Consider the following 23,046-nt stretch of genomic DNA (forward strand, 5'->3'; position numbering starts at 1 on the left):
TTCTGCCATTTTAATTTTAAGCAAAACATATTGTTTACTATTTCTTCCTAAAGGTTTTATTAAATCTTAAATCTGGACATGCTTATGAGCATTACAAAGACAGGCAAAAAGGAATAGAAGCATAATTCTTTAAAACAAACTGAGCAACTGGTTTCCTCATGGACTGGAAAACCTATGAGTTTCAAAAAACAACTTGCACCACTAGCTAACTCGCTCGAATAGTCTTTTTGAAAAACAAAATAATTCAGCTAATGTTTTTTTTTTTCACATTTTGCTACTTGAGCACATAGTTGGCTGGTGAATAGCAACAACACATAAACAGTTACTCTTGTTAGTTTTGAAACTTGGGAAAAAGTTTCAAGATGTCAGGGATGATAATGTGTCTTTGTGGGAAAAAAATGTATATGTAAGTTTTCAGGGATGGAAAAAGTATTCAAAACCTTGGCTCAAGGAAAAGTAGCAATACCACAAAGTTAATGTAGTGGTATAAGTATTACTTATATAAAAAGTGACAGGCCATGCATTGAGAAATTTCATGAATTAAAATTATGTAAGGTAGCCTATTGGCAAATTGCCATTTAAGGATCAGACATAAGTATCAGAAGTACAGTTATTATATTATTATTACTGATAAATTAATGTGTAAGCAGTACTTTACTGTTAGCTGTCGACGTGGAGCCTGTTTTAATTACTCTATATAGAACTGGGTAACTTAACTATATGTAAAGCATCATGTTTATAACCTCTTATGTTTAGTGTACAACTTTAATCTGTAAAGCAACTACTAATTGTCAAAAAATATTAGGCAGTTAGTATAAAGTTTCCCTGTGAAAAAAAGTAGCATGAAATGAAAAGAAAAGTACAAAAATCTTAGTCACTGTCCAACATTGGCAGATGAAATTAGAGCTCTGTTCAGGGACAGCTAAAGTTCAAAAGGTAACTAAACTGTTCACAGTTATGTTTTTTAATAATGTTAACACATTACTACACTGAGTCTAGCTTTTGAATGCATCCTGACCTGAGGCTTACTAGGCTATGGCAACTGACAATTTATATTTATATTTCATATTAATAATATGAAGCATGACTGAAATATAGGCTAAAGAAACACTCAACAAGTGTAAATTGATTATCCACTTGTCTAGCAGTTACCACTTTACTATTTGTCTAAAACAGTTAGCTAGCGGTAAACATTAACATTAAACCTGCAGTGTGGTACTTTTACATATAAATGAATGTCACACTAAAGCCTTGCCAAACGAGTTCACACAATGCTGTTTAAGCATATCACTGCCAGATAAATCTCTCTTGAATCTGGTGTCTGGTTTGAGATTCCCACGCTGGCTGGATGAATGCATACCGCACATGCTCTATGGGCAGGGCATGCACGCCAGAGTCCTTCCAATTAGCTTTCTGCTAACTCAAATGGGGATAAAATAAGTTAATCGTTTGGCTCCCCTAGATTTTCCAAATGTTATCGGGCAGAATGGATCAAATTCTGACAGTGAAATAAGTCATTTCACGGGGGTTGTGTGATGCTCAAAAACTATTTATCCACGATTTCACAGCCGCAACAGTAGTGACGGATTAGACCACAGTGGAGCCTATGATGTAACCACGTCAACAGTGTTTTTGTAATTACTCTCACTGCCAGAAGGAGGAGACAAAAGACTCACACTCCAGCTTTAACCTTAGTAGCCTACATAATGTTAGCTAGCTAGGAGTGATTTCACTGCTCCTGACACGGTTTGTGACTGTGCTATGCAGTTTCATGTGTATGTTGAGTGAACATTTATTTCCAACTTTTAGTAGTCTGACTAATCTAGTGACTTTACTTTTAGATTTACTTAGGAATTCATAAAATTGGAAAGCTGAGAACATTTAATTTACCTATTCAGTAACTGTTAGCCCTGCAGTTACAGGGTTAAACATCAGTTTAAGATATTTGGTTGCTGTGAGGGCATTGTGATATCTCAGGCATCAGTGTTTTCTCCTATTGGGCTGTATTTTGTTCCATTTATTCTCAGAACTTATTCTCCTATGGTACAGCACACCTTTTACTTTGATGAATATATTTTCTTTCCACTTGTTTTGTTATAGCGCATGTGAATGGAGTTTTTCTGTGATCTTTCAGATTATTCTGATGGCTCACGTTTTTGTTAACAGAAAAAAGATCTAATCTCAATGAACTAAACTTTTCAGCTGGTAAATTATAATAGACACCACAGCCTATTAGTCTACAACTCAAAGTAGGCACAGTATATTTAGGCAGCCTTCCTTACAGCTTGGATAGAAATCTTACCTGTAGCTGACAGTCCATTTACTTTTTGGGGCCTGGCTCTCCGAATGGCTTTTCAGGTTGTTGGTTTTTTGTATGTACTATACAGGCTTGTAATTAGGACTGTGAGTCAGGTTCATATCCGAGAGCTCAGCCAAAAAATGTTTCAGTTCTGCCATGACATCCCAGAGAGCGAGCAGAGCTGATGGAATTCGGAAACTGAAATTTGAAAAAAATACTGATACCTTAATTATCAGTAGACTTACCAAACAGGTATCTGTGGCTACCTCGGGAGGGTTCAGTAGCTCGTTTGTTCTATTGACATCCTTTTTGCATCTAAAATGGGCCTGTTTCACTGAGGACATTTTAACACATCTCAGTAGGACAAGCACAGGTTTAAATAATAAAATTAATGATGGTTGAATTTCATTTAGCTGTTTCAGTTTCAGAGTTCTAGTATTTTTCATGCTGGCTCACTGTCACACTGTCATGACTTACTGGGACACTTGAATGGAGCAGAGCCATCGTTAATGTTATTAGTAACACCTGCTACTGCTTTTCCTAGTCAAAAAGCTATAGCTCTGCTATAAAATGGCCTATTCAGAAACTTAATTGAAACATTACAGTGTAGTTTTGAGAATTTGGTCCATGTTCTGTCACATCAAATCACAGTTTTTCCTTTTCATGAAGGGAACAAAATGCTTTTTAGCCAATTTCTTTCTCCTTTTGTAGGAGACAGAGATGGTTATACTCATTTTTTTGTGTTGCATGGTCTCTCCATAGACTGATATATTACAAAAGGCTGATCATGATAAGGGCGCCCATTGCTGCTCTTTGATGAAAAACTTTATCTTTGAATCTTTATTTTATTATATCTGTCTGATAGAAAAATAAACACAACATGAAAAGGCCTTGTTTTCATATTGAAGACTGTGTATTTTTCAAACATGTTCCTGAATCAGCAGAGAATAGATCTATTTTAAAATTCAAAGAGAGAGTGCATGCCTGATTATGTGAATTCTCAACAACAGTCAGGGATAATTCTCACAGTTGGAGTTTAATTGTGCTTAACCACTTGACTGTCATCACATATTGAAAAATATTCTGATAGTCGTGGTCATGATGACAAGAATGTTTTTTTTTACCCGTCACTTCATCTAACTGTGAAAAGTTATATTAGATCAAGTTTAATGATTTACCTGTCAGCATAATATGATTATGCCCTCCCTATCTATGACCTATACTATACCCTTTGTAATAACCTCCCAAAAACACGCTGCTTATCATATATTCTTTCTTTTCTTTTCAGTGAGTCAAAGCGGGCTTGCTGGTGATGTTTGTCCAGATCCTGGAGTTCCAGAAAATGGCAAGAGGATGGGCTCTGCCTTCCAGTAAGTTTGTACTTAATTCCAGGATCACATGCTCATAGTCACTCCTCTACAAGTACGTTGAATATTGTTGATCTCTTGATCAACGCAGTGATCAGTATAATTTTGTTTGTTAGACGTGTATAAGCCAGGTTGCAGAAACTCCCTTAAAGGTCTTTTCCTGTACATTCAAGACATAGTGCAGGATGTCTCCAATGAGTTTAATCAGGATTACCCCAAGACAATGTGCTTTATGTCAATTTCCTGCTAAGCCCTACCCTTGGTAAAGTTTTTTGATCGATGGAGGCCATGGTTTTGGATCAGTCTTGCCCATTTATACTAGAAATGTGTTGCTCAGTCCCACAAGACGGTATACTAAATTTGGTGTTAATACAGTCGAAATCCAAAAAGTAGAAGGCAGCCTTTTTCATTCCTTTTGGCTGTTAATTATAGAGCCACCATCGAGGTGACTGGGATCATATTTTTTGTGTAGCATTTGCACATTATTTCCAGTTATGATGCCAAGTTTCATGATTTTAGCTCGTTCCAGCTCATGGCAAATTGAGCAATGGCATAAAAAGGCGGATAATGCTGAATAGACCATGTCCACATGCACTAATCTATATGACACTTCAGATTTTGGTTAATACTTGCCCCTAGTGTATATACACAAAAATTGGTGAAATTCTGTCCACCAGGTTTTGAGGTACACGTTTTCGGCATTTGTAATGCCCCCCTTGGGTCAGGCTCAGAATGCTTTTGATAGACCTAACACCAACATGGACTGAAGACATCTACCAGGACATGTGATGATTGGACAAATGGTAAATGAGTTATGGCCAATTTCCTGCTAACCCCCCCTTTGCAAAGTTTTTTGATCAACAGCAGTCATGTTTTCGGACAGCTCTTGCTGATTTATAGTAGAACTGCCTGCTGGCTGTATACCAAATTTGGTGTTGATGCAGTCAAAATCCAAAAAGTAGCTACCTGTCACATTACTCTTTTTCAGTTTATGCAAATTACCAAAAAAATCCATCATGGTGGATGTTAATGGTCTAATAGGCTTTTTTGTAGAGCACATTGAACTGGATATGTATGTCAAATTTCAAGTCAGTCGGACTGTGTAGAACAATAGGGTTTAGGTGGCATGTGCAAAAGTTTGGGCACCCTAAGAGTTCCGAAGTCTCAGATTCTTTTTACAAGGTCTCAGAACTTAAGCAGCTTGTTAGGCCTGAGGCATGTCAACAGTTGTCATTAGGAAATATCAGCTAGTGCCAATTTCAAAGCTTTAAAAATACTCTGACAAACCTTTGTGAGTGCAAACACTCAGCAACCATGGGTTCCTCTAAGCAGCCGTGTAAGACTCTGAAAATGAAAGTTATTGATGTCCACATTGCAAGGGAAGGCTACAAGAAGATAGCAAAAAGTTGTCAGCTTGCAGTTTCCACCATCAGAAATGTAATTAAGAGATGGCAGTTGAGGGAAACCGTGGAGGTCAAGATGAGATCTCGAAGATCAAGAAAACTCTTGAAGAGAACTGCTCATGTCCTGGTCAGAAAGGCAAAACAAAACCCCCATTTGACTGCCAAAAACCTGCAGGAAGATTTAGCAGACTCAGGAGTGGCGGTGCACCATTCCACTGTGCAGCGATGCTTGCACAAACAAGACCTCCATGGAAGAGCCAGTAGAAGAAAACTATACCTGCGTCCTCATCATAAAATCCAACGTCAGAAGTATGCAACAGAACATCTACAGATGTCCGATGCGTTTTGGAAACAAGTGGACTGTGGACTGATGAAGTTAAAATAGAACTCTTTGGCCACAATCAGCCAAGATATATTTCATGAAAAGAACACCTTGCCAACTGTTAAGCATGAGGGTGGATCTATCATTCTTTGGGGTTGTGTTGCAGCCAGTGGCACAGGAAACAATGCACGGGTGGAAGGAAGAATGGATTCCACTAGATATCAGGAGCTGAAAAGAGGATGGCTTCTACAACAGGATAATTATCCTAAAAATTCCTCGAAATTCACCATGGACTATGTCAGGAGCTGAAGGTTTTGAAATGACCCTCACAGTCCCCTGACTTAACATGACATAACTGAAATTCTGTGGGTAGATCTTAAAAGCGCTGTGCATACAAGATGGCCTAAGAATAGTGCAGAACTAGAAGCCTTTTGCAAGGAAGAATGGGAGAAAATCCCAAAGCCAAGAATTGAAAGACTTTTAGCTAGCTGCAAAAAGTGTTTGCAAGCTGTGATATCTGCCAGGGGGAGGGGTTACTAAGTACTGACTATGTAGGATGCCCATGACATAAAAAGTAACTATGCATTAATGTTTGCTGATAATATTGTGTTTTATGTTCCATAGAGAGGTTCCTAGAGAGGCTGTGTTTACATCTCCAATTAAAAATCACCAAAATATGTTATTTGTTAAGGTGTGCCCAAACTTTTGCATACAACTGTAAGTGGATGCAATCAAATAATCTTCATAATCTTCCCATGCGGTTGTAAAGTGCAAGTAAGAAATATGTTGCCAGATTGCATTCATGATGCTGTGGCCTGCAAGACTGACAATGGATGCAGTAGGATACTAAAACATGGTGAGATTAGTTTATAGTTGATCTCTAATTTTGAGGTTAATGACACAGGACTCAGGGTCTAGTAAAGATTATTATTAACTTATTTCATCAGAATCCACAATGTGTTTTAGTTGTCCCCTGTCTTTCCTTCGCTTATGGATTTCATGTAGATCCCAGGCTGAAAGTGAGTGCCACTCTGCTCCTGTTCTAGTCCCAGCATTGGTCCAATGATCACGAAACATCTTCAACAAAGCTCTTCATCTTTTCCATGGAGACTGAAGTGTTTTGCGGTTGTGGGCAGAGAATTGTCACATTCACATCTGTAGCCTTTTGGATCCCCCAAAAATAGGAGTTAATCTTTAGTAAAAGAAGGTAATAGTGGCAACAACATCTGTGACAGACCTGCAGATTTAGACATGTTGATGTTGATGTTGTTGGTACCTAAAAAAAAGAAATAGCTGCTGGAATTTTGCCTGTGCCACCTGCAGGCAATCAGTGTTACAGCTGCATTTCTTTTACAGCTGCTTAAGTGTTAAGTGTATGTTGAATTGAACACTTTTAATTGTTTAACACTAAATTGTAAAATTAATAATTGCTGAATTCCATTTAGTTGCTTCAGTTTCAGGGTCCTGGTATTGTGCAGGTTGGCTCACGGTCACCGCAGCCTTTGTTTATATCATTAGTAACACCTTTGCTTTTCCTACTATGACAAGTTAAAATGTTTGCTGTGAAAGAGGCCTGTTGTATCACAGTCATCTGAAGCGCATATTAAGTACTCAAATAGAAATACAGTTCTGCTTCTGGCTGTAAAACACTAAATATTATCTTTTTAAGATAGATCTTTGTAAATTTATTTATCACTTATTTCCCTCTAAATATCTGTGACCAGGGTTGAAAGGCCCTGCACTCGTGTTACACCTGCGCAAGTGATTTCATTTATTTTGTCTGACAGAGCTCTTCTCAGGACTGTGTGGGCATGTACAGACTTCGTTTGATTGAAATCTTCCTCACTCACTTGTTACACCTCACCTGGGAAAATGTTGTATATAACCTTAAGCTGGGCTCAGACTACAGGAGTTTTGGGCCGATTTATTCTCGATTTACCCCTTCCAAAAATTGGAAGTGAAATCTGGTCTGGGACCTTGGTCAGTACCAGTGTTCAGCCCAGATTATCTGGTAATGTGAGGCTTTACAGATCCAATCTTAAACCTCCAGAACTGCTCACTGACTCATCTGGGCCGCCCTGATAATTTCAAACATGTTTGATATTTAGGAGTTAAAATCTGGATGATTACATCACTACTTTCCAAACAGGACCACAATAGCCAATGAGAGAGACAAGTCTCAGCAGCAGACAGTGTTGCCATGCAACGGTAAACATTCTAGCCCTTGAGGCTAATGTTAGCTAGCATACTGCTGTTGACAGATATTAAAACTGACAGTTAAAATCTCACCTCTAGTTCTTGCTGAAGAACAGACAACCCTCATTGACTGTGTCTATCCAACCATTTTTTTCATCCAGAGTCGTTTAGCCTTCTGCTTTTGTTTTTTCTCACTGCAAAGCATTACTAAAGCAAGTTGTTGCACCATGTCAGTCTCCATTTCGTTTACATCTGCTTCCCTATGAGGTCATGTGAGGTAGTGCATTTCTTCCTCTGCCACAATAATCTTAATAATATCCTGTTGTGTGTGTGATGCACCATTATTTTTAAATCTTGTATTGTATGCATGTTTGAGGTTAGAGAGAACATCTGTGAAGTTTCTCCTTATGTGCATGATGCAACCCGATTTCAAAATTGGTTAGGATTTTAAAACTCCTGTAGTCTGAGCCCGGCATTACCTAATCATTCTTATTAGTATACAGAGTCCAGTGACTTCACCTAATTCCATCGTAGCTTTGCCCACCTTCAACTTTAGAAGAGGGACAGTCTGGCTAAGTAATAACTGAAAACACCTGCTGTGCTATTACTTTCTTTTCCTGTAGATGGCCTACATGTCTACATCTGCAGTTTTAAACCACTGCTGTTGTTACTTTATTTGGCAGTAGGTGGTGCATATTGGCTCGGTATTATTGGTTCAGAACTACAGGTCTAAAACTGTTGGTGCTCTAAGTGCATTTTCACACCTGTAGTTCATTTACTCTGGTCCGAATCAATTGATGAGATGCTACTTTGTTGCATTTTCCCTTTGGTTCGGTTTGGTTTCACTTGGAAAAATTTCAAGCAAACCAAAATGTATCAACAAAAAGCCATGGGGGAGCTGGCACTCTGTTCATTGGTCAGAAATCGTGTGGGGTTGGCAGGCTTTGTTTCTCCCGGGATAGCTATCCAGAGTGGACCATCGACAGAAATGGCATTTCTTCATAATCGTGGTCATCGTTTAGGCCATATACCAAGCCACAATAAATGGTGCATTTGAACGCACTTCAGGGCAACGTCTAGAGAACAGTATGTTGTTTCATGTTAAAAATGGGTAATATGTAAAGAGCGCCCGATTTTCCTGAGAACTTGATAAAATGAATATGGGGTGGGTGTTCATTGAGAAATGGGTAAAATTAGTAAGATTGGGTGTTAGTCGAAAAATGGGTAAAATGAGTGAGGGGGGTGTTACTTGAGAAATGGGAAAAGTGAGTAAGGGGGGGGTATTACTCGAAAAATGGGTAATATGTAAAGAGCGTCCGATTTTACCGAAAACTTGATAAAATTAATATGGGGTGGGTGTTAATCGAGAAATGGGTAAAATTTGTAAGCTCGCGTGTTAGTTGAAAAATGGGTAAATTGAGTAAAGGGGGGGGGAGGTGTTACTCAAAAGATGGGTAAAATGTAAAGAGCGTCCGATTTTCAGTCAGCTGAAGAGGAGAAGGGAGTGCATATTGAGCACCACATACACACACACACACACACACACACACACACACACACACACACACACACAGGGCTACCGGAGCTTGTTTAATCCCAAAAACGCGCAATGCTTCCTGCAGTTGGGTCAGATCACCATCATACCACAAACGAACCGTATCAGAGTTTATTTGTAACGGAAACCAAGACACCTCTTCAACAAGGTCTTGGTCTTGCTGTGTTTACACCTGTCAAACGAACCGCAGCGACGGGATAAATGCCCTAGGGTTCGATTCAACCGAACATGTTTTACATTACCGGTAACATTCCAGTTTTTACTTCTGTTCTTTACTCATATAAGGATTGTACACAGAGAATGGGAAGAAATATTTCAGAAGCAGGATATTTGAGCATTACGGTTGGATCTTGGCTAATAAACAAGGCCTGGTGGACACAGGGATTTTTAAACGATTCACTCCATGGTGTCTGTCATCTAATCAGTAGAAAGGGAGACATCATTTCATTTAATCACAAGTGAGCAATTATAAAATAATCACCTCTCTCTATGACTCATCCACTTAGCATCAGTGGCAGCTAAATTGTTCATATGTTTCTTTTATGATTATAAGAGAATCAAGACCGGCATTCCATTTTTACCTTTTTCTAAGACTATTTTCAGGCCAAAAACACATAAATGATAATCATCCTATTCTCATCCATAACCACCAACTCCTGCTGCTCCTCTTTGCCATTAGCAACTATGACTGCACAAACTCCATAGGATTATTAGTGGAGTTGTCTGATCTAGTGAAAGTTCATTACCTCCATGTGTGCATGTGTTTGTGTGTTTGCCTGTGTGTGTTTATGCGTAAATGTGCATGCATGTTGGCATGGATGTGTTCGGTGTGTGTGTTACAGGTTTGTATCCAATCATCATTAAGCACCGAGATGCAGCAGCTGGAACAGAATTGTGGTGTGATGAGACAGAACAGAGAGAACATTGCAGCAGAGAAAACAAGAGTTTTTACTGCTGGGCAGTGCAGATATGCAAGAGATGTCTGTAACTTGGTGTGCTGTGGCAGTTTTGGTGCAAAAACAACCACATACACAATTGCCATAAGAAGGCTTGGGGTCTTTTCAAGGATACAGCAATAACATCAAAGTTTTCCCTCCTGTAATTGTACATTTCACAGTGAACGGCTGGATGTAAGGTATTTTCAGTGTCATCAGCATCGCCGAAGTAGCAGAAAACAGCAAAGTGAAAGACCCAACTTTCCGTGACAAAAGCACTAACAGAGAGATTTGGCCAGGCTGTGCGATGCCACAGTGTTTAACAACAGGGTGGAGTCCCTGAACAACCAGAACCCTATGAAGAAAATGTTTGGCCAGGTGGTAGACTGTTGTGTCTATCAGCAGGGAGGAGACATTAAACTTTACAGACAAGACATCATGCAGACTTCCACTTAGATGGCTGAATGTCCCTCTCACGTTTTAGACAGCAGGGTGTTGGAGAGAATGAGGAAACAAGAATGATCTGAACAATGATGAGAGAAAAGGGAGAAGAGACATAAGACATGGAGAAAAAGAGATGAAAAGAGATCAAAGGAAAGCAGACAATAGCAAAAGTCATAAGTGGAGTAGTAAAATTATAAGTGTCTTACAGAAAGAGAGGAATTATAGATCCTAATTGAATGATCTGTGATAGTGATTATCATTAATATCATAACCGTCATTCATACATTATTTCTACAGTTATCTAAGAGGTTTCAACAAGTATCACAATAACACTTGACTGTGACTTTGTGAAGCACTCAGAGTTGGACTCAAAGTTACTATTATTACTATTTTTGACAAGTGTTGGTTACTGTTGTGTCTCCTGAACTAGAGTTGGCTCCAGCGTCCAGTTCAGTTGTGATGACAGCTATGTACTTCAAGGATCTAAAAGTATCACCTGTCAACGAGTCACTGACACACTGGCTGCCTGGAGTGACCACAGACCCATCTGCAGAAGTAAGTTTCACCCATCATTCCCACTGAAACTGGTAAAATCTCCTTAGGTGTGCATGTGTCAAAGCTACAATGAATCCATTTTACTCAATGCATTCATGTCTATTGACAGCATGTGCGTGCTTGAGGAGAATACTTGATGCTATTTTTGTTATTTTGGCTACTATGAGTCTCTAAATAAGATTCATATGCGGTCTTTTGAGAAGAAGCATCACAAACTGTTTGACACATCAATAAAATGAGACAAATAAGGACATATGACGCACTAAGACACCTGTTTGAACAAAGGTTTTTCAGCACTGCAGAGCTATAGAGAATAATATGAACATAATTGATATCGCAGTAATTATCACAGCAATCTTTGGCAGGGACGTCTACGCTTTGTCAGGGTTTGGCTACATAGACAACACTTGTTAGTAGGATAAATGTATTGTTGATTTTGGTCTCTTCAGGGAATTTGTTGATGATAATGAATAGATATAATAATGCCAGTCTTATCCTTTAGATGGTATTGACTGTTGCCTGCTGTTCCGAAGCTGCAGAGCACCAATGGCAAAAACCTGTTCACCTTTAGTCATAACCTTGGCCAGTACAACAGACAGAAGGTTTCTGTCTGAGCTCCTCAGACAAAGAGGAAGAGGCAACGTCTGCTCAGGCAGGATGAAAAGTTCAGAACTTAATCAGGAGCCAGGCCATGCAAAGCCCTAAAACTAATCAATAGAATTAATTAATTCTATATATAGCATAATACTAGATAGACTTATTTCATGCCAAATGCTTCTTATTTTTTTCACAGTGAAACTACTGAGATTTCTAATTTAATGCCACAATGTTCTAGCATGGTTGTAGAATCCCTGAATCTGAGTCCCTGGATGAATATCCTGGTTCTGATCAGGGTTTTGGAGTATCCCGGTTATGTGTTTTGTGCATGTGTAACACCTTACCCCAGTTTTGAGAAACTTGCATATGGTACTTGGAGTACGCCAACAGAAAATCAAGATACTGTGTCATGTAAACACTGTATACAGGTTTCTGAACATTCCCTGTTGGTAGAGAAATTAGTGGCTTAGATGTGGAAGAATCAAAACACACCTGCACACAGATAATCAGAAACCTGGAATCATGTAAACAGGGATATGAATAACCAGGTTTCTCATGTTACATGTAAATGCCATATCCAGAATATGATCAAAACCAGGATAAAACTCAAAACCTGAGCCAGAAAAATGTCTCAAAAATGATGGATGAGATAAAGTTGACTTACAAAAATACCAACTCTTGAATCACATGTTTCTTTGATCATTGGAAAAAACATTACCTGTTCCTACCAAGTGCCACAGCCACTAATGATTGTCTAGGGGAAAATTATACCATCTCTTTAACGGTGAATGGCTAAAATGTACATGATTAGACTGAATAATGTGAAACTAAACGGAAATTCAGTCTGATTATTAAGCTAGCAGTGTTCTTTTTTTTCTTTTTGCTTTTATTTATTTAGGGGTCAGACACAATATGATGTGCACCTGAGCCATCTAATGTAATGAAAATTGTACAGTTATGAAGAATTAGATATTAAATTTTTGTCAGAGACAAATTATATCAGTTTTTGAAGCTGGAGGTGCTCATGCTATTTTGCTGTTATTTGCTAATGCAGATGCTCTAAATGTATAGTATCCATTAAACATGATAAATAATATCACTGTGATTTACATTTTGTTGTTTGTTGATGTGTTAAAATCATGATTTACTTTCTAACTGACTAAATAAATAACTGTGTGAGTGGCAGAGCAACGATGCAGGGGCTCTCACTGCCCACATGTTTACTGACAGTACCATGTTGGGTTTATTGCTCCACAATGAAAAGGCAGACAGCTAGCATACATACCCTACAGCGAACACACACACACACGCACGCACGCACACACACACACACACACACACACACACGCATATTGGCAACAACTGTCCAAGGGACAATGTCACACACAACATAGCTGCAGCAGTATTTGCCTTGAGCTCTGTGTATGTTTGATGGACAGCCAGTCCCTGTGCTCAGACACATACTGTAGGGTCCCTGTCACATCATATTATAGGATGTGTGTGTGTGTGTGTGTGTGTGTGTGTGTGTGTGTGTGTGTGTGTGTGTGTGTGTGTGTGTGCGCATGTGCCTGTTCTGTGTCTATATGTCTGTCTGTGACTGCAGGAACCTGCCTGTCTTCATGATACTGGCCACTCTTGTCAGGAAGAGACAGTAGAGGTAGAGGGAGAGACTTTGGTGTTCATGGAGCTTTCTAACCTCTTGAATTTTCGGCCCAAACACACATTTACTGTAAAAGCAAAAACAGTGGTACTTTAAGAGTAATCTAACACTAAATTGAGTTTGTAAATTACATGTACAGTCACATTATTACACTGTCAACTGATCCTGATAAACATGTGATGACGAGCATTGTTTAAACCCAGCATTCCTTTTAATTATATTGGAGCTAAATAAGCTTCCAAAAATGCTGCATATGCTAAGCAAAACTAGGAAAAATACGTATAAAATAATGCACAAGACATCTACAATAGAATATATCCATCTGAACTGTGCAGCAAGACAGCCATTGGGTGTTGGATTTGAGCATTTCACTCAATATGCATTACATTTCATATTCCTTCAATGAACTATTAAAATATGCAGATACAGAAAGTTGTGATATTCTTAAACTGTGGAACAAAATGTTTTTCTAACTTTGAAACTACTGAAAGGCACGTTTTAATGAAAAATATCAGGAGGTTAACTAGTGTTTTCTCTGCATTCTCCTATTAAATGAACATTCAGTATAAAAAAAAAAACACTTTCACAACATGGCGGCAGTTGGGAAATGTACTTTCAAGGTAAATCAGTGGCTTATGTCTTGTGATATTTTTTCTATGTAATTAGATAGTGGTTATATATATAGAGAAAGAGCAATAAAAAAAGAGAGAAAGAGGAAAAGAAGATCGATGGGCTGATACAGTCAAACGAGTAGACAGGCAGAGGTTAAAAATGACTCTACTGTAGCTCTGGTGTACTGTGTGTATCTGGTGTTATCACTCTCCTGGGATTCAAACCCATGAGCCTTTCTCATTCTCCACTGAGACTTTACTGTTAATTAGAAGCTGGTCCCCGGAATGAATGGCCATGAATGTGTTTCAGTGTGTCTGTGTTTCAGTGTGTCTGTGTTTATGTGTGTGTGTGTGTGTGTGTGTGTTTGTGTGTGTGTGTGTGTGTGTGTCTCTGTGTGTATCACAGTGTGTTTCAGCTCTCTTTTCTAATTAACAGGCAGATCAGTCATCTGAGGTCCTCCTCTCGCTCCCTTTCTCTCGTGGTATTTTTCTGTGTCTCTGTCCTCCCTGTTGCCCTTCCTCCTTCACTTTCTTTTCTCTTCCTTTTTTTCACATAATTATCTTTCACCCTATCTACTCTCTCTCTCCATGTCTTTTTAACAGCTCTCCCTCTTTTCTCTCCACGTTGTCTCTCAACCTGTCTGTATTTGGAAACTTCTTTACTTTAATATTTCTGCCCTTGTACTTGCTTCTCACCCCTTCCATCATCCTGCATTATTCTTATATTTTTGTCATATCCTCTCCTGTCTCATATGCTTTTGCTCCTGTCATTGGCTTTCTTCCCTCTAATGGCAGTGATCGCCTCCAGCTAACTCATTATGATGGATAAAGTGCAAATACTGAGTACGACCAGGTAAAACTTTCTCAGGAGTGTGACAGTGCTTGTTGACTATAACTGACTGAAAATGTCAAGTAAGCCCTTTAACATTATGCTTGAGAGAAGGTTTTTAAGGGGATTTTTGACACAATACTTTTTTTTTTTTATACCAAATATCCCTTTAAGGCAATAACACATGGGCAACTTTATGAGGTAATGAAGGCAAGAAATATTACTTTGAGTATCACACAGGACAAAATCAATATGGATAAAATAGAGCACTAGGAAGAATATTATGAAAAATGCAGTTGATAACTGGGATCTGCAGGCTCTTCAGGAGCAAAGGTACTGGAAGTATCCTCAGCAGAGGGGGAGAGTTTTGGGGCAAATGCTTTTAAAGAATCCTCATCTTTACCTTGAACATATATTTTTTGTAGCCACGCTAGCAGTAGTCAGCCAGATGGTCTGTTTGTCCAACACTTCAGTACGGAATAAAATACCCAGTTATTGAATGGGATGCCATTTAATTTAGCACAGACATACTGTGCATGGTCTTGATACATGGTATAATACATGGTTTTGGCACTTTGGCACACACACACAAAATCTCATCAGCAGCCGGTGCTAGTGGAAGATACTCTTATCATTTGAAAGGAATTACTACTAACTACTACATTACAACTAACCTTTGCATTCATCCTTTTGAATGTGTTCCCCCAAAAATATGCCACTTTGACAATTATATGCAAGTCTGCAAAAATGCCCAAATTCAGTGCCCAGTCTCAGTTTTGGTTGTACTGAAGATAACTTACCTTTTCCTATCACTACCACTCCCTCTTTCTATCTTTTTTCTTTTCTAGGTAAGAAGCAATTTGCAATCTGTGAGCATAATTTTGATTACCCTATAAATCTTTTTTTAAAACTCTGTGTCACCCTATCTCTCTCTTTTCCTTTCTTTCTATGTAGCTCGTACCTGTGGCAGTAACCTAAGGGGGCCCAGAGGGGTCATAACTTCTCCTAACTACCCTGTTCAATATGAGAACAATGCACACTGTGTGTGGGTCATCACTGCAATGGACTCTATGAAGGTGAGCTCACTTTCATTATATTATTCCTCCCTTTATCTCAGCAGGCTTTTTAATCAAAATAAATGTTATGATCTGACACAGGGAAAATAGACTTTCTATACTTGCAATATGCTTATATCACATTATATTTTATAGTGTAGTTATCTTAACACGCAAGAGCATGACCTTTTAGACAATTTACTTCATATGTAGAATATTGACCAGTTTATGTTGTCCACTTAGCATTCGCATTTCCTGAAATGCTAGTTTAGAGCACGGGTGTCTAAAATTGCATGCACTTTGCGTTCTTTGGAACCAGGAAATATCTTGAAGGGGTAATTCTTATGGCTCCTTTCTCAAGCAGTGAGGAAATCCTAAGGCTGCATCCAGAAAACACAGCCCTGGGGGCAGTCCGACCGTGCAGTGGAGGTGCCAGCGCAGGGGGCTCTAGCAAAAAACTGCGGCGACGTTTCTCAAAAAAGTTGAACCTGGCTCAACTTATGCCACAATGCAGCATCATCAATGTGCTGCATTTGCCAAACACATACATGCATGCATGTAAAATTTTGTTTGAGTATGATAAACCAATGTGTAGTGTTTTGGCATCTGAGAAGCCTTTCAATTCACGGATTTGTAACTCAAACTGGACTTCCTGCATCGTATTTCATACCTTACCGGAAGAAACACGCTGATTTCAGTCACACAGGGCAAATTTGTCTGATGAGCCACTCAGCAAGGGAGAACCGGCTACAGTGTGTGCACTTCTCTGAAGACTCAGGGGTGGCTTGGGCATGCTTCAACCCAATGCACAGGGCAAACCACATGACAGCTTAATAATTTATTATCACAGGGCAGGCTCAGACCTGTGTTTTTTCATCTGCTTTAGTGTAGACCTCAGTGGTGGCGATCTCCAGGTGGCTAGCTAACACAGCGGGAGTATTGCTACTCTCATGGAAAGCCAGGGGAAGCAGCTAATGTTAGCTTGAGGAAGTATTGCTACTCGAGGGGGTATTGCTTCCTGAGTGTTGCTACTTGATTTGGTTAGTTATTAAGAGTATCACTACTCTCTACAATCAGCCGCTCAAACTATTGTTTGGTGACAAGCTATTAAGAGCAGTTCTCCTGAAAGACTGTACAGACTGAGAACAAAGCGCCCAGTCAACAGTGAGTTTTGCTCTCGAGTCAGTGGACGGTTAAGTTAGGTCCCGGAGAAACAATTGAGTCGAGAGATAAGAGTTGATATGAGAGTATGAGATATGAATTCTGCTCGTAGAGAGAAAAGGTTTTTGAATGACTGTTAGTGTAGTGTCAGCCCAATTCTTATGGGAAGAGTCTCCAGCCTCCCTGACATTGATGGGCTTAGGCTGTAGTCAGACCAAATCAGTCGGTGCGGCACACCGCCGCAGGGTTGAGTGGAGGTGTGGGCGTGTTTATTTGTGCTCTAGAATATAACCACTGTGAAACAATCAGAAAATAACGTTTTATTGATCTGATTCAGTGGCTTTCTCACTACCAGTGCTCCCTCTCTTCATTCACTCTCCAGCTCGCTTGACCACAGCTGCTCTTTTTTTTTTTTTAAATGAGTCGGGAAGCCGACAGCGATGTCTGACTGTACTTTTAACATTATCAAACAAAGAGAGATGTCCTCCCCTCCTCCTAGTAACGTCTTTGTACTCCTTCATGACAGGGTTTTACAGCTCTGATCAGTCTGATCTCCGGCAGTGATTGACCACTGCAGCCTTCAGCGGCAGTGAAGTCGGGTTGCGTTCCTCAAAAAGTTGACCCCGGCTCAACTTTCCGGCTACAGGCCGGTGTGGTACCGCTGCAGCCAAAGCGCCCGCAGCTGAAACACACTACCCCCATTCAAATGAATGGGAGGACTGGCGTTTTCACACTGCCTTACGAATACGGCCGTAGTTCCAGCCAATCCTTGCTGGCAGAATGCAGCAGTGTTTTCCATGTGAGACACAAAATGAATGCTATGAAAGAGAACCTACCTGTGGTAATCACAGGTTAAAAGAATATGGGAGAATAAGTAGAGTGACAAAAAAGGCAGAAAATAAATGGCATAACACAGCAAGGCCCGTTGTTTGTTTCCTTTTTGTTCTCCATTGCTAAGCTCATGGTCACCACACGTCTCCAATTTTGTGAAGGCAACTTTGTTGTTGAGTCATTGTTGTATAGACATGAATAATTCATATACCTGCGGTACAACAGCTCAAGTTTCTCTATCTACAGTTTCTTTTGTGGTATTATCTTCTCTTCATGTCTCGTCACATATCCTGTCTTCATTTCTTCTCCCCTTTCCCTGCTCCTGTACTCTCTGCTCTCCACTCTTTCCTTTTGCTCTCCCCCTTACCCTCTGCTTGCCTCTCATTTTCTCCTAGCATCTCTGTTCTTTATTCTCTACTCTTCTCTCCTCTCCTTGTCTCTCTCCCTCATCTCATCTCCTCTTCTCTGCACCACTCTTTTCCCATTTACTCTCTCCTTCTATCCTCTTCTCTCACTTTGATTTGTCTAAAATGTTAAGTTTGAAGATGGTGAGGGAACAGCAAAAAGAGAACAAAATGGCATTGAGCTCGCTGAAAGACTACAGAAAAAGAGACAGAAGAAAAGTATAGACGAACAAAACGGGGTTGAATATTCAGCTGGCTACTTCATATCTAAAAAGCGAGCGCCAGAAAGAGAGAAAAGGGAAAAGAGACTGAATGTCCAAGCATGTACTTGACATGTGACGCTGGAGTTTTCTCTAAAGATGGACATACATGAAGTCTACTCACTCTTTGAGCCTCTGAGGGAGTAGGATGGAGAAATAGTGAGATAAAATTGAAGAGGGTGAACAAAAATTAAAAGAAAGAGGGAAAAGGAGAGAGAAATTGGCTTTTCTCATCTCTCTGTCTCTCTGACCTTGATGGAGAAAAATGGTAACATAAGAGCAGAATAGCTTCTGTCAAACCATGAAAAAGTTTTCACAAGTGTCACAGTATGTCTGTATGTCTGTGAAGATTCATCTTGTTCATGCAGCTACGAGACTTTAATGAGTTGTTGAGAAAAAATACTGACTTTGCATTTTGAGAATAAAAAAGGTTTGCACTTTGGAGATTTTTTCAAACCAGTATCGGGCAGGGGAGAGTGGTCTGCATCGTAAGACAGTCCTGTGGAAGTGATTTCATCTTTGCAGCCATTGTTGACATTCTTATTTTTAATGTCTTACAAAGAATCTCAATAATAATTAAAATGGATTAATTGACATGGCTGCATTTTGAAGTTTTATCATGACAAATGTTCTGCATATTATTAGTGATTTTGCTTAGTGTCAGGTGACAGATGAAAAGTCGTTCAGCATCGTGTGTGTATGTGTTGCTTGGGGTTGAAAATAGAATACAATACAGTAGAGTATAATAGATTCATCTAGCCTTAGCTTATGACAGATGTCTTTTATCCATTCTGTGTATTGCCTGTGCGTGTGTGTGTGTGTGTGTGTGTGTGTGTGTGTGTGTGTGTGTGTGTGTGTGTGTGTGTGTGTGTGTGCACACGCGCGCGTGTGCGTGTGTGTGTGTGTGTGTGTGTTAAGAATGCTTGAGGTTTGAGAGCACATTAAGAATGTGCTATAATGACAGATTATCAGCTACTACAGCTGCTGGCATTTGCAGAATGTCACTATCTACATACACAAAGGGAGAGACAAGGACAGAGACAAACAGGACGATAAGACAGTTATAGACTAGACTGGAATAAAATACAATAGGATAGAATATAAATGAACTACACGGAATAAAATTAAGTAGGACATATCCACAGTATTATGGCATCAGTGCACTGTGTGACACACTTTGTAAAACTTACAATACATTAAAATAATAATCGAAACATATTATAGACTGGAAATTATAAGGCACGGCAAACGTTTCTTCTCAGCTTTCCTGTGTTAACTGAACTTAGTATAAGGTTAATTGATAAATAAAAACAGTTTCTAGCTTTTCTTTGTAAGCATCCTTACTTTACTTTTAGTGACTAAAACTTTTGCACAGTACTGTACATGTTACACTGTCATTCGGGTAAATGAGGACAGATTGAAAGTAATTTTCATCCCGTAACTATCCAAGTGTCTTGCAAGGTAAAGACATGGAATGAAAAAAACAAAAAATATATCTATAATGCTTTATTGGTATTTATATCTCAGCAAGTTCAACTGAGCCTCCATTAATGGGATATCTGCTGAGCCTGATCAGCTAGTTCTTTGTTTGTTTTTTATCAGCAATCTCTCTGCCTGGAAACTATGCCAGAAGGGCCTCGGCTTGTTTTTTCTTAACCTCCTTTGCGAGCTTACGATCTTCCTTAAGTAGAAGACATATATATTCCCGCTTGAACATTGATCTTTAATCAGGATTTAATTTGTGTATATAGGGAATGAGACAGATGATTAAACACACTAGTTAGAATCCTAAATGTAAGTTACCCAGAAAAAAAAAAAGTTTATATACTTTCTGTGGTCAGTTAGAGAGAAAGTGCTGAGAGGCTTAGGGAGAGAACAAGACATTTAAAGAGAGTAAATGAGCGTGAATTAAGATGAATAACAATCATCTTTCTGTAGACCTTTCTTTTTTCTCTCCCTACATTTCTCCAATTCAATCTCAGACTCCTGCCCTGTCCCTCTTCTTTATTCCCTCTCTCCCTTGCTGTGCTTCTGACTGACTATTATTCCAGATGACTTCTTTCATCAATATCATGTTATACAAAATTGAGACAGAGACGAATGTTTTTATCGAAGCATGCGTTCCTCTTTGTTCCTTCTTTGTGTAGGTTTAGGTGTGAAGGTTTAAATAGCCAATAAGCAATGCCGGCTGGTTGTGCGTCTGTTGTCATTCTGTTAAATTCTAAATAAAAGCAGCACAATCAATACAGTTTGTAATGGTCTGACAGCGTGTTGGCAAAATGCTGCCTGTGTGCTTCAATATGTGCATGTGCGTGTGTGTCTGTGTTATTATTTGTGTTATCTGGTTGAGTTTGATTTTATGAATGTTGACTGTGTGTTTTCTGTCTGCCAACTTAATCGCTAACTGCCAGAGGTTGTGAGAAATATGTTGTCGGGTAAACTGTCAACTTTCAGGTAGTAGTGAGAAAAAACTCGGGTCCATATCGGAGGACAGACTCAACAATGTGCGTGTATGTGTGTGCTTTGTGTGTGTCAGTCATTTGATTCATCAGTATCAAGCAGATAATTATTTTGTGGAAGTCTGAACCATGCCTGACTGCTCACACACGTACACCCTGAAACGCGTCGTCACACATGCCCATTAGGTCTCTAATCATCGCTGTCTTCTTCCTGATGAATACATATTAGTGTGTGTGCGTGTGGGTATGTGGTATTATGGTATTGGATGTCATTTTCATGCATGGATCATCATCATCATCACTTCAGTGTTGGCAGACACATTCGGTGACATTCTATCAGATTATGTTAACTTTTACTTAATACAGAAATTGAGGCCATTGAAGACCAATAAAAGCATTGTTTTGAAACAAGACAGCATTACTGCTCAAGCTGTTACATGCTGAAGATGTAATGCCCAATATTTAGTGCATTGCCATAAAATGGAGTGGGTGTAAAAAGGTAAATTCCATGACAGTTAAGTACAATTTCTTGTCTTTCAGCTTATTTTTGGTGTCAGTATATTTAAGTTTAAGGAAAACTATGGTTCATTATTTTATTTTTGTTGCTCTGGCCATCGGTTTTATCGGTTATGATAACACCGCACTCACCAATGTAATTGCTGAAATCTTGGAATGCAGCAATATCTTTAAAATACAGTATCAATCAGAAGTTTGGACACATTTTCTCATTCAAGTGAATGGGAAGGTGTGTCCAAACTTTTGACTGGTACTGTAGGTCCAAGAGGACAACAATCCAGGCAGATGGATGATCAAGTTGTAAACAAAGCAACAGTTTTACCAGATTAGTGTCCAAATTATTTAGAAGTAAAAAAAAAAAAGGGTGTGCGCCTTTAATGTTGCTGATAACCCTTATTGTACAGGAAAACTCTGTATGGTGGGCCAAGTTAAACCAGGTGGTCAGTCTGTAACTGTAATGGATGTTTACAACAGACAGTTTGGGTCACAATTTTACTGTTCACCTTTGTTTTTCTTCCAAATAATTTGACTAACATGGCAGTTTTCTCACAACCTGTGTGATCATCTGACTGCCCATGCCGTGTTTCGAGATTTCACCAATTACTTTGGTGAGTACAGTGATATCATTACAGACAGAACTGAGGCCAGAGATACTTAAATTAAACCTGAACTCTAATAAACCAAAGTTTAAGTTTAATGTTTATGGGATTAACCTGAATTTGTCCTTTGAACTGCTAAGTGTCACTAGTGTTATTGTAAGCTAAAGCTGGGTTATTAACTGTATGTATTTATTTATTTGTTGGTTTATTTAACAGGGACAGTGCACATTAATAAACATTGCGGCAAATGCGCCAGATTTAGCCAAGAGGCTATTTTTCATCTGTAGTCCCTGGACAGATGTTACAGAGTCACCCTAAAAACAGAAGATAAGATAAGATTGAAATTACAAAGTTATTGAGATCACCTATAAGCATGCAGAACAGTAATAAAAAGAAAAGAGAATATCAATGTTAATAAAAACAGCATTTAGGACACCCTTATACTTCATTGTTAGGTACTATTTAAAACATGCAACACAGAGGCTCATAATACAAGACGTGCAAAACAATAAAATGAGGGATATTAATGTTAATAGAAATATGGACTAAATAAGTCCACATTATGCTTCATTGTTAGACACTGACTGAAACATGCAAAGCAGAAGTACAGAAATAAAGAGTATGCACAGTATATAAAATACATCAGTTTGACAAAATGAAAGCAAAACCACAATAAAACATGCATGCAGGTACATGAGGGCGGACTGGCGACAGGTGACAGCTGAGGACAGTAAAGTGCAATTGAGTTTTAGTGCTGACAGAGCTGAATACTAATTAACCATTTCTTTAAATGAGCTTCAAATAAACCGTATGTGTCCAGTTCTCTAATAATTATTGGGATGGAGTTCCATTCTAGTGCAGCTTTAACAGAGAATGCAGACTGACTGAAAGTACTCTTTCTGAGTGGGATAATGCAGTCCCTGCTTGCTGCACCTTTTATGTTGACAAACTGTCGGAGCAGGGGAGAAGCCAAGCCATATATAATCTT

General features: G+C 39.1%; 1 protein-coding gene across 1 annotated transcript in view; it reads left to right on the plus strand.

The window, feature by feature from the left end:
- Positions 1-23,046, plus strand: part of LOC121900087 (CUB and sushi domain-containing protein 1-like) — a 431,770-nt gene that overhangs the window by 241,719 nt on the left and 167,005 nt on the right. The window contains exons 8-10 of the mRNA XM_042416050.1: positions 3,588-3,669; positions 10,952-11,076; positions 15,728-15,849. Coding sequence (XP_042271984.1) covers positions 3,588-3,669; positions 10,952-11,076; positions 15,728-15,849 — 329 coding nt within the window. The remainder of the gene's footprint in view (positions 1-3,587; positions 3,670-10,951; positions 11,077-15,727; positions 15,850-23,046) is intronic.

The sequence above is a fragment of the Thunnus maccoyii genome, chromosome 1, assembly GCF_910596095.1.
Source record: "Thunnus maccoyii chromosome 1, fThuMac1.1, whole genome shotgun sequence".
NCBI lineage: Eukaryota > Metazoa > Chordata > Actinopteri > Scombriformes > Scombridae > Thunnus > Thunnus maccoyii.